General features: G+C 50.1%; 1 protein-coding gene across 1 annotated transcript in view; it reads left to right on the top strand.

Moving 5' to 3' along the window:
• The window catches only part of MAP2K3 (mitogen-activated protein kinase kinase 3), a 75,377-nt gene extending 64,983 nt beyond the window's left edge, over positions 1-10,394 (top strand). The window contains exon 12 of the mRNA XM_073234687.1: positions 9,888-10,394. Within this exon, the coding sequence (XP_073090788.1) occupies positions 9,888-9,932 (45 nt within the window). The 3' untranslated portion in view covers positions 9,933-10,394. The remainder of the gene's footprint in view (positions 1-9,887) is intronic.
• The last annotated feature ends 2,510 nt before the right edge of the window (positions 10,395-12,904 follow it).

The raw sequence follows: 12,904 nt of genomic DNA, 5'->3' as shown, positions 1-12,904 counted from the left end.
GCCTGTCCCAGTAGGGTTATATGGTAAATAACATTTCTACTTTATTCCTAATTGCTGCACCCATTCTTATAATGCATGTCCAGTAAAGTGGGTGTCTTGATCGCTCTCAATCATCTGCGGCTGTCCATAGGCCACAAAAAGATGCTCTAGGCCACTTTTGGTGGTTTGCTGATCTACACGACATGCAGGAAAATCAACCAGTAGTCTGGTAGCCATGTCGACACAAGTAATGGCATACCAATATCCTTCTGATATGGGCAGAGGCCCAATATAGTCTATCTGCCATCTAAGAAGGGGTATTGGCCCCCTTACTATTGTCCTGTGTTGCTGTGGGACTCGGTGTAAGTCCCTCTCAGAGCACACAAGGCATTCCTTCTGGGCTCTGCTGACTTCTTCAAAGGTCAATGGCAAGCCCCAACTATGGGCTACAGCCCACATTGTCTTTTGCCCCATGTTCAACAAATGCAGACATAACCACTGGGCCACATCAGAGGCAGGCTTTCCTTGTAGCCAGCACACCTGAGCCAATGTGTCTGCTTCATCAATCCCTGGGGATGCCAAAGGCAAATGGCCAGTCACATGATATACAGTAACTGCCTTAGTCTGACCAGAGGCCCATAGGTCTTGCCACAACTCTTGCCTCCAAAGGGGCTGGTGACCAACCATCCAGTTGGCATGGTACCATGTTGGTAACTGTTGGGACCTTTTGCCTCTTTTGGGCTTGTGATCATGAGGCTGCCGCAGGCTGGAGGTTTCCACCCTCCCTCATTACTTCTGCATTCGTGGCCCAACTGAGTTCCCATGCACGCTCTTAGCCCTAACTCTGCCTCCCCACCTAACCTAAAATCTGCCTAAGACCCTAGTGACAGATGAGATAATCAATGCCCGTTGGTTTCTGCTACTTCCTTATCTTCCCCTATATAACTAAGCTTCTGATGCAATAAAGCTGAGTTTTGCTGTGCCTCCAGGGCTGACACATCTCCCTGCTTGGTGTGGTTTTGTTTTCCCTGGATCTCTGGGGAGGGTGACTGAGCCATCGACACTTGCCCTCTCGTTCAGCCCCTGGGGATAACAGGCTGGTCCTGCTTGTCCCCCCACCCCCTGCCTTCTTGTTGCTGAGGAGCAACTGGTAACCACAGGATCAAGCCCCGATTGACGGCCCAGCTGTCAGTGCAGACAGCTATGGGGGAGGGCTCCTGGGTGATCATGAGCCACACTGCCCACAACTTAGCCCATTGACCCCTCTTCCCCTCTCCATCCTCCATCCATATTGTCTCGGTCTTAGGACGGAAAGCCACAGCCCTCCACTTGGGGGCTGCCCACGACTGGAGCCATCTGTGTATCAAGCATCCTTAGGTATGGGAGCTTTTCCCTCCTGATAAGGAGTCTTGGCTACTAAGGGCTGAAAAGCAAGTTCTTCCTGCTTTCTACTGGTCTAGGTCACTGGCCCCAATAAGCATTGGAGTTTTCCACTTAAGGGGCTAGTAGAGAGTGTGCTGTGCTGCTGTAAATATGTTACCCCATTAGGCCAGTGTAGGTGTCTGTGCCAAGCCACTCCATGGCCTTTGGGTACAGTCTCTCACCCACCCCGCAATGGGATAGGTGGTTATTACCTTGGTCAGAACTGTTCCGGTGATGGGCTCTGTAGCCAGGAAGGCATGGTACATAGCAGCCAGTTGCTTCTCCATCAAGGTCTGCTCCTTTACAGAGTTGTGGCCAGAATCCAACAGGTTGCTGTGTCCTTCAAGCCACTGCCAAAGACCCCATACATAACCATCTTCAGTTACATGAACATCCAGCTCACAGGGCCTTGATGAGTCCATTACACTGAAGACCTGTACAGCCTTGACTGCCCACTTGGCAGCAGTAAAAGCAGCTGCACATGTCTCATCCCAGTCCCACCTGATGCCCTTTCATACCAACCAGCATAAGAGTTTCAGAATTTGTGCCAAGTGTGGGATAAACACTCTCCAGTAGCCCAAAAGACACCAAAACTCCTGTAATACTGCCACAGTGGTAGGGGTGGGGAAAGCCTGGACCTTGTCTATGACTGCTTCTGGGATAGCTTTAGTTTTACCTGACCAGACAACCCCAAAGAGCTTTACAGACAAAGCAGGTCCCTGAACCTTGGTGCTGTTCACAGCCCATCCTTTTTCCTGTAGATGTTGCAGAGGTCTAGGAACTTCCCCTTCTAAATCTGCAAGAGAATCAGATGTGAGCATAATGTCATCAATGTAGTGATATAGCTGCACTGTTTGCAGTTTCCTCCATGTGGCCAAGTCCTGGGCTACAAGTTCATGACAGACGGTGAGACTGTGGAGATATCCCTGTGAAAGGACAGTGAATGTCCACTGCCGGACTTCCCATGTGAAGGCAAACTGTTCCTGGCTTTCCTGTGCTATGTCAATAGAGAAGAAAGCATTAGCAAGGTCTACTATGTAATGATATGTTCCCAGTTCATGGCTGAGGCTGTCCAGAATGTCTGCTATAGAGGGGACAGCAGCATGCAAAAGGGGTGTGACTTTATTCATTCTTCAGTCATACACCAGGAGCCATCTGGCTTTTTCATGGCCACACTAGGGAACTAAAAGGCTATGAGTGGGTTTTATGATGTCGACCTACTCCAACTCCTGTAGAGTTTCTCCACTTTCCTTGTGCCCCCCAGGCAATTTATACTGCTTAGCATTTGTCACCTGCCAAGGTACAGGCAGAGCTACAGGTGGGTGCTTAGCATGTCCCCTCAGAACTGCCTTTACCACATGTACCCTCAGTGTGAACTCACCTGCAGTGGTCTGTAACCACAGGCCCTGCAGGATATCTACTCCCAAAATATATTCAGGGATGGGAGAAATGTACACGGTATACTTTTTTGGGGGCAAACGCCCTATCCCCAGTGGGATTTGGGCTTTTTTCACTCTAATTGCCTTCCCCCCATAGCCATCTATCACAGCAGGGGTCGTGGGAAAATGCTCAGGGTTGCCATGAATCAGAGAACACTCAGCTCCTGTGTCCACAAGCGCCAGGACACGTTGTACATTCATGGGATACCAAGGAATTGTTAATTCTACATGTGGCCTCTGGTCTCCACCACATCCCCCAAGGTGGGGATCTTGATTCCCCCTCAGTCAAAATGTGACCATCCTCCATATTATAGATGATATTTTTCATGTCCAGCTCCCATAACCCCTGCTGGAGCTCTGGATGTGTTTTCCAGCTAGTGGGTAAGTATGGTAAATCACCCTGATTAGGCCAAACTGCCCTGATGGCTGCAGTCAGCCAATCTAGAAGTGCTTGATTCCATGAGTTATGATGGGCACTTTGCAACTGCTGCCAGTGGGAAGGGTGAGTCACCAGGGAAGCCAATCTACACATTTCAGAACCCAACAGAACAATGTTTTCCACCACCATTTCCCAGAGACACAAAAGCCAGGTAGGCATAGGTTCCAATGGCCTCTGCCTCTACCGGATGCTCATGTCTGAAGGGCCCCCACCAGTAAGATGGCAAACTTCCGGCTTCTCTTTGGGGGGGGGTTCTCGGTTCCCGCCGGCGCCACCTGAAGCCCAATCACCTCTCACTCCCCTCCCAATCCCAGCACCTAGCCAACAGCCACCAGCCCCGTAGAAGTGACACCTCAATCAATTCATACCCCTTCCTATATAACCCAGCACCTTTCCCTAATAAGTGGAACTATCCGGTGAATTGCTGCTGTGTGTCGCTCCTTTCCTTTCCTTGGTGCCGAAACCCGGGAGACGGGACACCCCAACTGGGCCCCGTCTTCCCCCCGACACCAGCAGCAGCTTGCCCTCGTCCTCTTTTTCCAGCGCTGGCTCATCACACTCACCACTCCTCTCTGGCCTTTAGGTAAGTTTTCCCCCCGGGGTGGGCCACTCTTCCTCGAGCTATCGCAGTGCCATTGACCGTGATCGTCCGGCAAGGCCCTGACGCTCAGGGATGAGGAGGGAACTCTCCCCATCTCAGGCCTTCACAGCTGCAGCGGACCCTCCAAAAGCCATAAATCCCTGCCTCAGGCCTTCACGGCTGTGGTAGACCCTCAGGCCCCTCCTCTGACAGCCATAAATCCCTGCCTCAGGCCTTCACGGCTGTGGTAGACTCTCAGGCCCCCCCTTCCAACAGCCATAAACGAGGTGACTCCTTTGCGGATGAGAACGCTCCCTTTCCCCGCCCCCTCCTCCTTCTGTTCCATCCGCCGAAATCTGTTCTGTCTGCTGAAAACTCCTAGCGCTAGGTAACTCATGACTCCGGCACTCTGCCTTCTTAGGGAAGTCTGGGTGACGACCCACACTTCCTAAGAAATTCCGACTCGTATACGAGTTTCCGCAGACCACCAAGGATCATCGGCGACGCCCTTTGTCTCCTTGCGGTCTGCTCCCAGTCCGAGGATCTCCGTTCATCTTCCCCTGTTTGTCTCCTTCTCTGTCCTTCAGCCATGGGAGCCTCCTCATCCCTCCCTGAAAGTTCACCCCTTGAATGCCTGCTTAAGCATCTGGCTACCCTCTCCCTGACGCCTGACATAAAACCAAAACTTCTCCATAAATATTGCTCCCAAGATTGGCCGACATACCCCCTAGACAATAACAACCAATGGCCCGCAGGGGGAACTCTTGATCCTAACATCACTCACAATCTCTTTAACTACTGCCAGCGCCTGAAAAAATGGAAGGAGATTCCCTATATCGAAGTTTTCCACCTCCTCCTCCCCCTCGCCCCCTCCCAAGTGCTCATAGCCTGCAAGCCATCGCCCCCTGCAGAAGCCTCCTATTCACTCCCTTCCCCTTCTTCTCCTACAACAGCCCTTCTCCCTTCCTTCCCCACCCTCTCCTCCCCCATATCACCTCCTCCGCCTTCGTCCCCCGCACATTAAGCCTGAGCCTTTCAGCCGCCCCCTTTAGCTAAGTCCTGGGGGCCTTCTCCATCTTTGCCCTCATCACCTATTTCTCCCCTGTTAGGGACCGCCTTTGTCTTCTCACATGTTTGTAGGGAGAATGGGAAAGCAACTTCCCCCATGTCTGAACGCAGCATGAGAAAGCACAAGCTAGAGAACAATCGGTGCAGTCCTTAGAAGTTATCTGCCCACAAAAACATATCTTGACAAGACTCCTCACTCTGAAAATAGGGAGACCTTGAAGATGTGTAGAAACACCGCCCCTGCTTCTAAGTATGCCCTTCCCCCACTTGCCAATGTAGCAGGAATGGAGAACAAAGAACATTCTGTTTATGTATTCCATAAGCAATTAACTAGATCCCTGCTGTAGCTCAGTTAGTAGAGCATGGGACTCTTAACCTCAGAGTCATGAGTTCAAGCCCAACTAGAGTGGCAGAAGTAAGCAGCTGGGCTGCTAGCTGGCGACATGTGGGTCCGATTCTATCTTTCTTTATTTTCTTTGCCCCCCTTCTGCAATTCAGGACCTGCTCAACTAGGCACGGCTAGACCGCGTTACTCCCCCACAGACTGAGCCAGAACACTTCAGTCCCCCTCAGACTCAGTCCCGAGAGCCTCCCAAAATTATCGCCCACCTCCGGGAGGTAGCAGGATCCGAAGGCATCGTGCGCGTTCACATCCCTTTCTCCTTAGGAGATTTAGCCCAACTAGAGAAACGCCTAAGTTCCTTTTCCACTGATCCCAAGACATACATCAGGGAGTTTCAAAGCACCCTCCAGTCTTACAGCCTCACACATCATGACATTTTCATGCTCCTGGCCAATACTCTCCTCCCTGAAAAGCGTAGACGAGTTTGAGACTTCGCCCAAACACAGGCTACCGAAACCCACAAGACTGACCCCACCTATTCCCCTGGCCCCACTGCTGTCCCCGAACAAGACCCACACTGAGATTATAACACCGCCATGAGTCTCCACTCTCGAGATATTTTTGCCTCCTGCTTAATAGCAGGTCTGAAAAAGGCAGCTTGTAAAGTAGTCAATTTTCAAAAGCTCCAAGACATAATTCAAAAGAGAGACGAAATCCCCTCCGAGTTGTTAGACAGACTCACTCAAGCCCTATTACAGTATACCATCCTGGACCCAGAAACACCTGAAGGAAGACATGTCCTTATGACATACTTCCTAGCTCAAGGCTACCCTGACATTAAAGCTAAACTCAAAAAGTTAGAACAGGGCCCTGCTACCCCACAGACTGAGATCCTAACAGTGGCCTTTAAAGTCTTCCATAAGCAGGAGGAGAAGAAAGAACACCGTAAACAAAAGGCTGATCAGGCCAATTTCCAAATGTTGGCTCAACTGATAAAACCACAACCTGGGCGCCCATCTACAAACAAGCCCCCTTCCCAGGAGCTTGTTTCAAGTGCGGAAAAGAGGGACATTGGTCAAGGGCATGCCCCTCCCCCAGATCTCCTACCACCCCATGCCCCAGATGCCACAAAAAGGGCCACTGGGAGTCTGATTGTCCAACCACCCGAAGGGCCTATCCTAAGCCCGCCATAGTGGGGCTGGCAGAAGAAGATTGACGGGGCCCGGGGGCTTCTCGCCCGACCATTTCCATCACCAAACAAGAGCCCAGGGTTACTTTAACAGTAGACGGTCGCCCCATCTCCTTCCTCCTAGATACAAGAGCCACCTTCTCAGTCTTGCGAGAATACCGGGGCCCTACCACGCCAGCCATTACTCCTATAGTTGGGGTAGGAGGTAAACAGATTTTCCCATTAAATCCCCCCCTTTTATGCACAATCCTAGACAATCCCATACCTTTCTCCCCACTCCTTCCTGGTTATGCCCCAGTGTCCCATCCCTTTACTAGGATGGGACATCCTTTCTCTCCTCCACATTTCCATAACTATATCCACTCCCACAGCCCCCAGTACTCCCTTTCTGATGGCCCTCATAGCCGACAAACCCCCTCTACCCAATGAAAGCTCTGGTTCCGCCCTCATACACCCTGTAAATCCCAAAGTTTGGGACATTAAAAGCCCCTCCGTAGCCCTATGTCCCCCTGCCTCTAACAAATTATGTGATCCCTCTCAGTATATCTGTCAGGCCCAATACCCCCTAACCACTTCAGCCCTCATAGGCTTCCAACCCATCATTCAAGATCTCTTAAACAAAAATTACCTCAGACCCACTCACTCCCCATTTAATACCCCCATATTAGCTGTTAAAAAAACCAACGGATCTTTCCGCCTTGTCCAAGACCTTCACCTCATCAACATAGCCGTTGTCCCTAACCATCCCTTAGTTCCAAATCCATACAGTCTTTTATTGCAGATCCCTGCCTCAGCATCCTACTTCTCAGTCCTAGATCTCAAGGACCCATTTTTCTATCCCTCTAGACCCCTGCACCTGGACGGACCCATAAACAAGACATTCTGAACAACTCACTTGGACAGTTTTGCCACAAAGCTTCTGAGATAGTCCCCATATTTTTAGACAGGTCCTAGCTCAGGACCTCAAACAGTTTCATCATGATCACTCCAAGTCCACCTTATTATAATACATGGACAATCTTCTACTCTGCAGTCTCTCGTGGGAACAGTCTCAACTTGACACTGCCTCCCTACTTAACCTTCTAGCTTCCAGAAGTTACCGAGTATCCCCCGTCAAAGCTCAAATCTCTTCCCCTCCTGTCACTTACCTCAGATTCCTTCTATCTCAACAAAGAAAGTCCATTACCTTAGACAGAAAATAGCTCCTCTCTGACCTGCCCATTCCCAAAACCAAGACAGAAATCCTTTCTTTTCTAGGCCTGGCTAGACATTTTAGAGCATAGATCCCTAACTTCTCCCTGCACCCTGTTGGCAAGATCCCTATATGACCTCAGCAAGAGCCCCCCTAAAAAACCATTATCCTCTTCACCCCAACACTCCTTCATTAAGCTCCGTCAAGCCCTTGTAGAAGTCCCAGCTCTCCATCTTCCTGATTTGTCGAAGCCCTTCTCATTATACATTCATGAAAGGTCCAGTCAAGCTCTAGGAGTCCTAAGCCAATATTATGGCCCATCCTTTGCCCCAGTAGCTTATCTCTTCAAGCAATTAAACCCCACAGTTCAGGGATGGGCCCCCTGCCTACGAGCATTAGCCGCTAGACAGCTCTTGCAGAAAGAAGCTCATAAACTGACATTCAGGGCGCCCCTTACCATTCTGTCCCCACATCACCTAAAAGATCTCTTAACCTACAAAAGTTTACAGACTCTCCCTCCCTCCAGACTCCTGACCTTACTGTCCTCTTTCCTCCAAAATCCCATTCACCCCCTTTGCCATCCATACCCGAATCATGACTTTTTCCTCCTTTACTGCGCTCTCGCTTTTTTTCCCCTCATTCCTATTGTCTTCCCCACCACCCCAGCCTCCTTTGTATGGCAATTCAAAGTCAGACAGACTTACACACAGCATCAAACAAAAGTTACTGCCCTCATTGCCACACCAGACTGCCCTCTGAAAAGCTGCTCTGAGCCTTTATACCTCCATTTTCCTCCCTCCACTGAAGTGTTCACTAGCAGCTACCCTTATTCTCCCTACCTCTGCTTCCTCTATGACCAAAAACAAGCCTATTGCAGGCGATGGCCAGACACCTACAGGAGATGTCCCTACTAGTCTTGCGCCATTCACTACATGAGTAACTTCCAGTACCCACAGTATTACTCCTCCAACGGTTTCATGAAATATCCCAACGGCTCATTCTCCTTATCAATCCCAGATCCCTGGGACTCTTGATGGGCTGCCAGAGTCACAGCCTCAGTTTACTATGGGGGGTCCTCGACCCCCCACGGTACCCTTCATATCTCTCAAAAGTATGTTCCCTCTCATTCCCAGATCTCTCAAGTTGCATCAGATAGCAGACATTCCGAAAAAGTCATTATCCAAACTCTTGACGGCGCCTCTTCATCTTCTTATCCCCGCCCCTCTTCCCATTTCTCCTACTCTTCGTTACAGCTCATTCAGGACACCACCATCTTTCTCTACCACACCCTTAACACCGCCAATTGTTTCTTGTGTTCATCACTGCAGCGCCCCCTGCTGGCCGCCTTGCCCCTTAATATTTCCAACTACTCCTTCCATGCAGAAAGACAACCCCTCTGCCCCCTGGCAGACATACCCCTATGAGAACCAGAATACGCAGATAATCTCACCATCCACCACTGTGTGGGCGCAACTCCACCCCCCTCCAGTGCACTTCACTGCCTCTCTATCTACACCCCTACGTCCGGCTCTAAGACTTTTACGCAACCAGGACACTTCTTTTGGTGTAATGGCAGTCTTTTCAACTCACTGCCTCTCAACTCTGATACACCCTGCATTCTTGTCACCCTAATCCCACAGCTTACACTTTACAGCATGGCAGAATTTCTTGAGCTCCAACCTCCCTTGCCCTCGTGCACAAAAAGAGCTGCTTTCCTTCCCATCATGGTCAGTAGCTCTTTGATAACCTCAGCCATTGGGGCAGGGTTTTCGGGAGAAGCCTTGGGTCACTCTCTATGGGCAGTTAGAGATCTCGACGCCAAACTTCAGGGAGCCCTGACATCCACTGCCGATTCCCTAGCCTCTCTCCAAAGACAGGTCACTTCGCTAGCTAAAGTCACCCTTCAAAACCTGTGGGCCTTAGATCTGCTTACAGCCGAGAAGAGCGGCACCTGTGTCTTGCTCTGAGAAGAGTGCTGCTATTACATCAACGAATCAGGCATTGTAGAAACTGACATTAACAAACTCACCGACCTTGCCTCCTGTCTCCACTCTGCTTCCAATTCCAACCCATTCTCTTCAATACTAACAAACCCCCTCCTCACCTGGCTCTGGCCCATTGCAGGCCCCATAATAATCATTCTTCTCACCTGTCTCTTCATACCCTGTATAATAAAGTTCATCAAATCCCAAGTTGGAAAAATCCCTAATCAAGCTTTCAACCAACTTTTACTCAGGAACTACCAGCTTCTGGCCATAGAAGATCCCTCACCCTCATATGACCTCCTCACCACATGCTGAGATGGACCCCTCTCTCCACTGGAAACTGTTCCTGGAAACAATGGCTGCAGACGCCTGGCTCCTGACACCCATATCCTCTTTGCACCATTGGAATCAACAGGTCCTCAACCTATGGTTACAGGGAACCTTCATTGATTTCCAAACCTGAAGAAGTCCACATCTACTCATCCTTACTGTGGGGAGTCCTATCAACCCTTTCCTCCCAATCCTCAAGCCCTCACTCCCTTCTCCACCCCTGTTCAGCAGGAAGCAGCCAGAGAGAAAGCAACATCCACAACCCCATAGAGGAGAAAGGGGGGAATGAAGGGCCCCCACCAGTAAGATGGCAAACTTCCCGCTTCTCTTCGGGGTCCTCGGTTCCCGCCGGCGCCACCTGAAGCCCAATCACCTCTCGTACCCCTCCCAATCCCAGCACCTAGCCAACAGCCACCAGCCCCGTAGAAGTGACACCTCAATCAATTCATACCCCTTCCTATATAACCCAGCACCTTTCCCTAATAAAGCAGAACTCTCCGGTGAATTGCTGCTGTGTGTCGCTCCTTTCCTTTCAATGTCCATCAGCCCATCCTGGGTACAGAGGCTGAGAATGGAGTGCTCCACAACCTGGGGAGTTTTTATTTTCTTAATTATAACTGGGTGGGCCTTTAATATATACTGGAGAGGCTGGTGCCTTGGACGGTGTCCTCAGCAACAGATCGGCCCTTGGCTCCCCTCCTCATCCTCCCCTGACATCTCTACAATCTCTGATGCTGAAGGTACTGTTCTCTCCTCCCTGTCCCCCATGGCCACCTGCAATGTGGATTCTCCTAATATCTCCTCCTTCACTGTTGCTAACATATCTTCCAGGAGCACCACCTGTCTTCTCAATAACTGTCTCTCTTTCTTAAGGGTATCCCATAGGTTATTGCTCAGCTCCTCCTAGCGATGCTGAAGGGTGTCTCTCTTCTGCCAAAGTCTGTCTCTTTCTCCTTGATAACCCTGTCTCTCTCCTAAATAACCCTTTCCACACCCCACAATCCCAGCTGCTACACGACCACTCAGGGCCTCTAAGCAGTCCTCTATCTCTCAGAGGGCTAATTCCACAGCTTCTGGTGTCTCCCTGTTTCCCAGTTCTGTGGAGGGCCCCACCCCTCTAGGAGGTCTTTTAGCCTAGATCAATTCCCCACTAGGGGCTCCCCATTTGGAAGCCACACAGATAGTTGGCATTCTCTACTGCTGCAGCCACTGTGGCCTCCCCGCCATCCACAGGAGGGGTTCTGGGCATCTCCCCACTATCTCTAGAGGCAGCCCACCCAAGGGTCACACCCATGTAAACAGATTTTGGGTTCAGAGGCCCTGCTGACTACCGCCAGATGTAACTTCAGGGGAAAATCTCAGGGCAAAATACCTTTGAAACCAAAATCAGTCAAAGGGATAATTAAAGTGAGAGAAATTCATTTATTTCTTATAAGCAGTTGTCCACATCTACTCTCCCGTGTCTTCCAACCCAGCTTCAGAAAAAGGGGCCACATCCAACCTCTCCAGTCCAGATTTGCCCTGGCTCACCCTTTAATTACCTACTGACATGGAGATGGACTACTCTCCACCCCTTAGAAACACCTATTCATATGGAGATGCACTAAGACCAGGTGAGAGATTCTGGAAATACTGCAATTTTACCCACACTGCATAAAGTATGCATGCGCAGTTCTTAAGATTGCTATGGGGGGGGCGGAGCCAACATGACGGTGTGAGTAGGACAGTGGGAATCTCCTCCCAAAAACATATATAGTTTTGAAAATACAGCAAATACAACTAATCCTAAAAGAGAGACCAGAAGACACAGGACAACAGCCAGACTACATCTACACCTGCGAGAACCCAGCACCTGGTGAAAGGGGTAAGATAAAAGCCCTGGCCAGGCGGGACCCGAGCACACCTCCCCCCAGCTCCCGGTGGGAGGGAGAGGGAGCCAGGACTGCTAAACACCCAGCCCCAGCCACCCACATCAGAGCGCAGACACAGTGCATGCGTGGAGGGCTGGAAACTAGGGAAATAGGGCAGCAAGACCTCTGAGCAGGTGCTGAAGCTGATGCCCCTGTGACAAAGAAAAGCAAGGGCTTTTTGAAAGTCTTAAAGGGACAGGGATTTAACAGCTAGACGAAAACAACACAGGTCACAGCCCAGTGGCTGGAAATTACAGGGAAAACCGGGAGCACTAACCTCTTGGGCAACAGCTCTGAGACCCCTCACAGAGGTAAACAGCCAAACAGCCCCCCAGTCCATTACCCCTGCAGGTGCTGTGAAAGCAGAGAAACAGCCTAAGGCAAAACACGCCCACAGAAAGGCAGAAAGGAAAATTCCTACACTTCGGCAGGGCAAGACACAAAGACCCAGCCTACACGCAATTACACAACACAAGCCACTAGGGGACGCAGTTGTCCCAGTAAAGAAAGGCCAGGAGCAAGTGAAAAGTTTGGCCCTCCCAGCTGACAGTCAATAGCGCCTGTCAACATGAAAAGGCAAAAAAATATGATCCAGACAAGACTAACCCAGACAGCTTTGGCATCTGCTACATCTTCCCCTGAGAAGGAACCTGGGGGGAGAGATTTAGCCAGTCTTCCTGAAAAAGAATTCAAAACAAAAGTCATTAACCATGCTGATGGACTTGCAGAGAAATATGCAAGAACTAAGGAAGGAGAATACAGAAATAAAACAAGCTCTGGAAGGACTTCAAAACAGAATGGACGAAATGCAAGAGACCATTAATGGACTAGAAAACAGAAACCAGGAATGCAGAGAAGCTGATGCAGACAGAGAGATAAGGATCTCCAGGAATGAAAGAATTTTAAGAGAACTGTGACCAATTGAAACAGAACAATATCCGCATTATAGGGATACCAGAAGAAGAAGAGAGAGAAAAAGGGATAGAAAGTGTCTTTGAAGAAATTATTGGTGAAAACTTCCCCAAACT

The sequence above is a fragment of the Manis javanica genome, chromosome 4 (genome assembly GCF_040802235.1).
Source record: "Manis javanica isolate MJ-LG chromosome 4, MJ_LKY, whole genome shotgun sequence".
NCBI lineage: Eukaryota > Metazoa > Chordata > Mammalia > Pholidota > Manidae > Manis > Manis javanica.
This window is presented reverse-complemented; position numbering and strand designations above follow the sequence as displayed.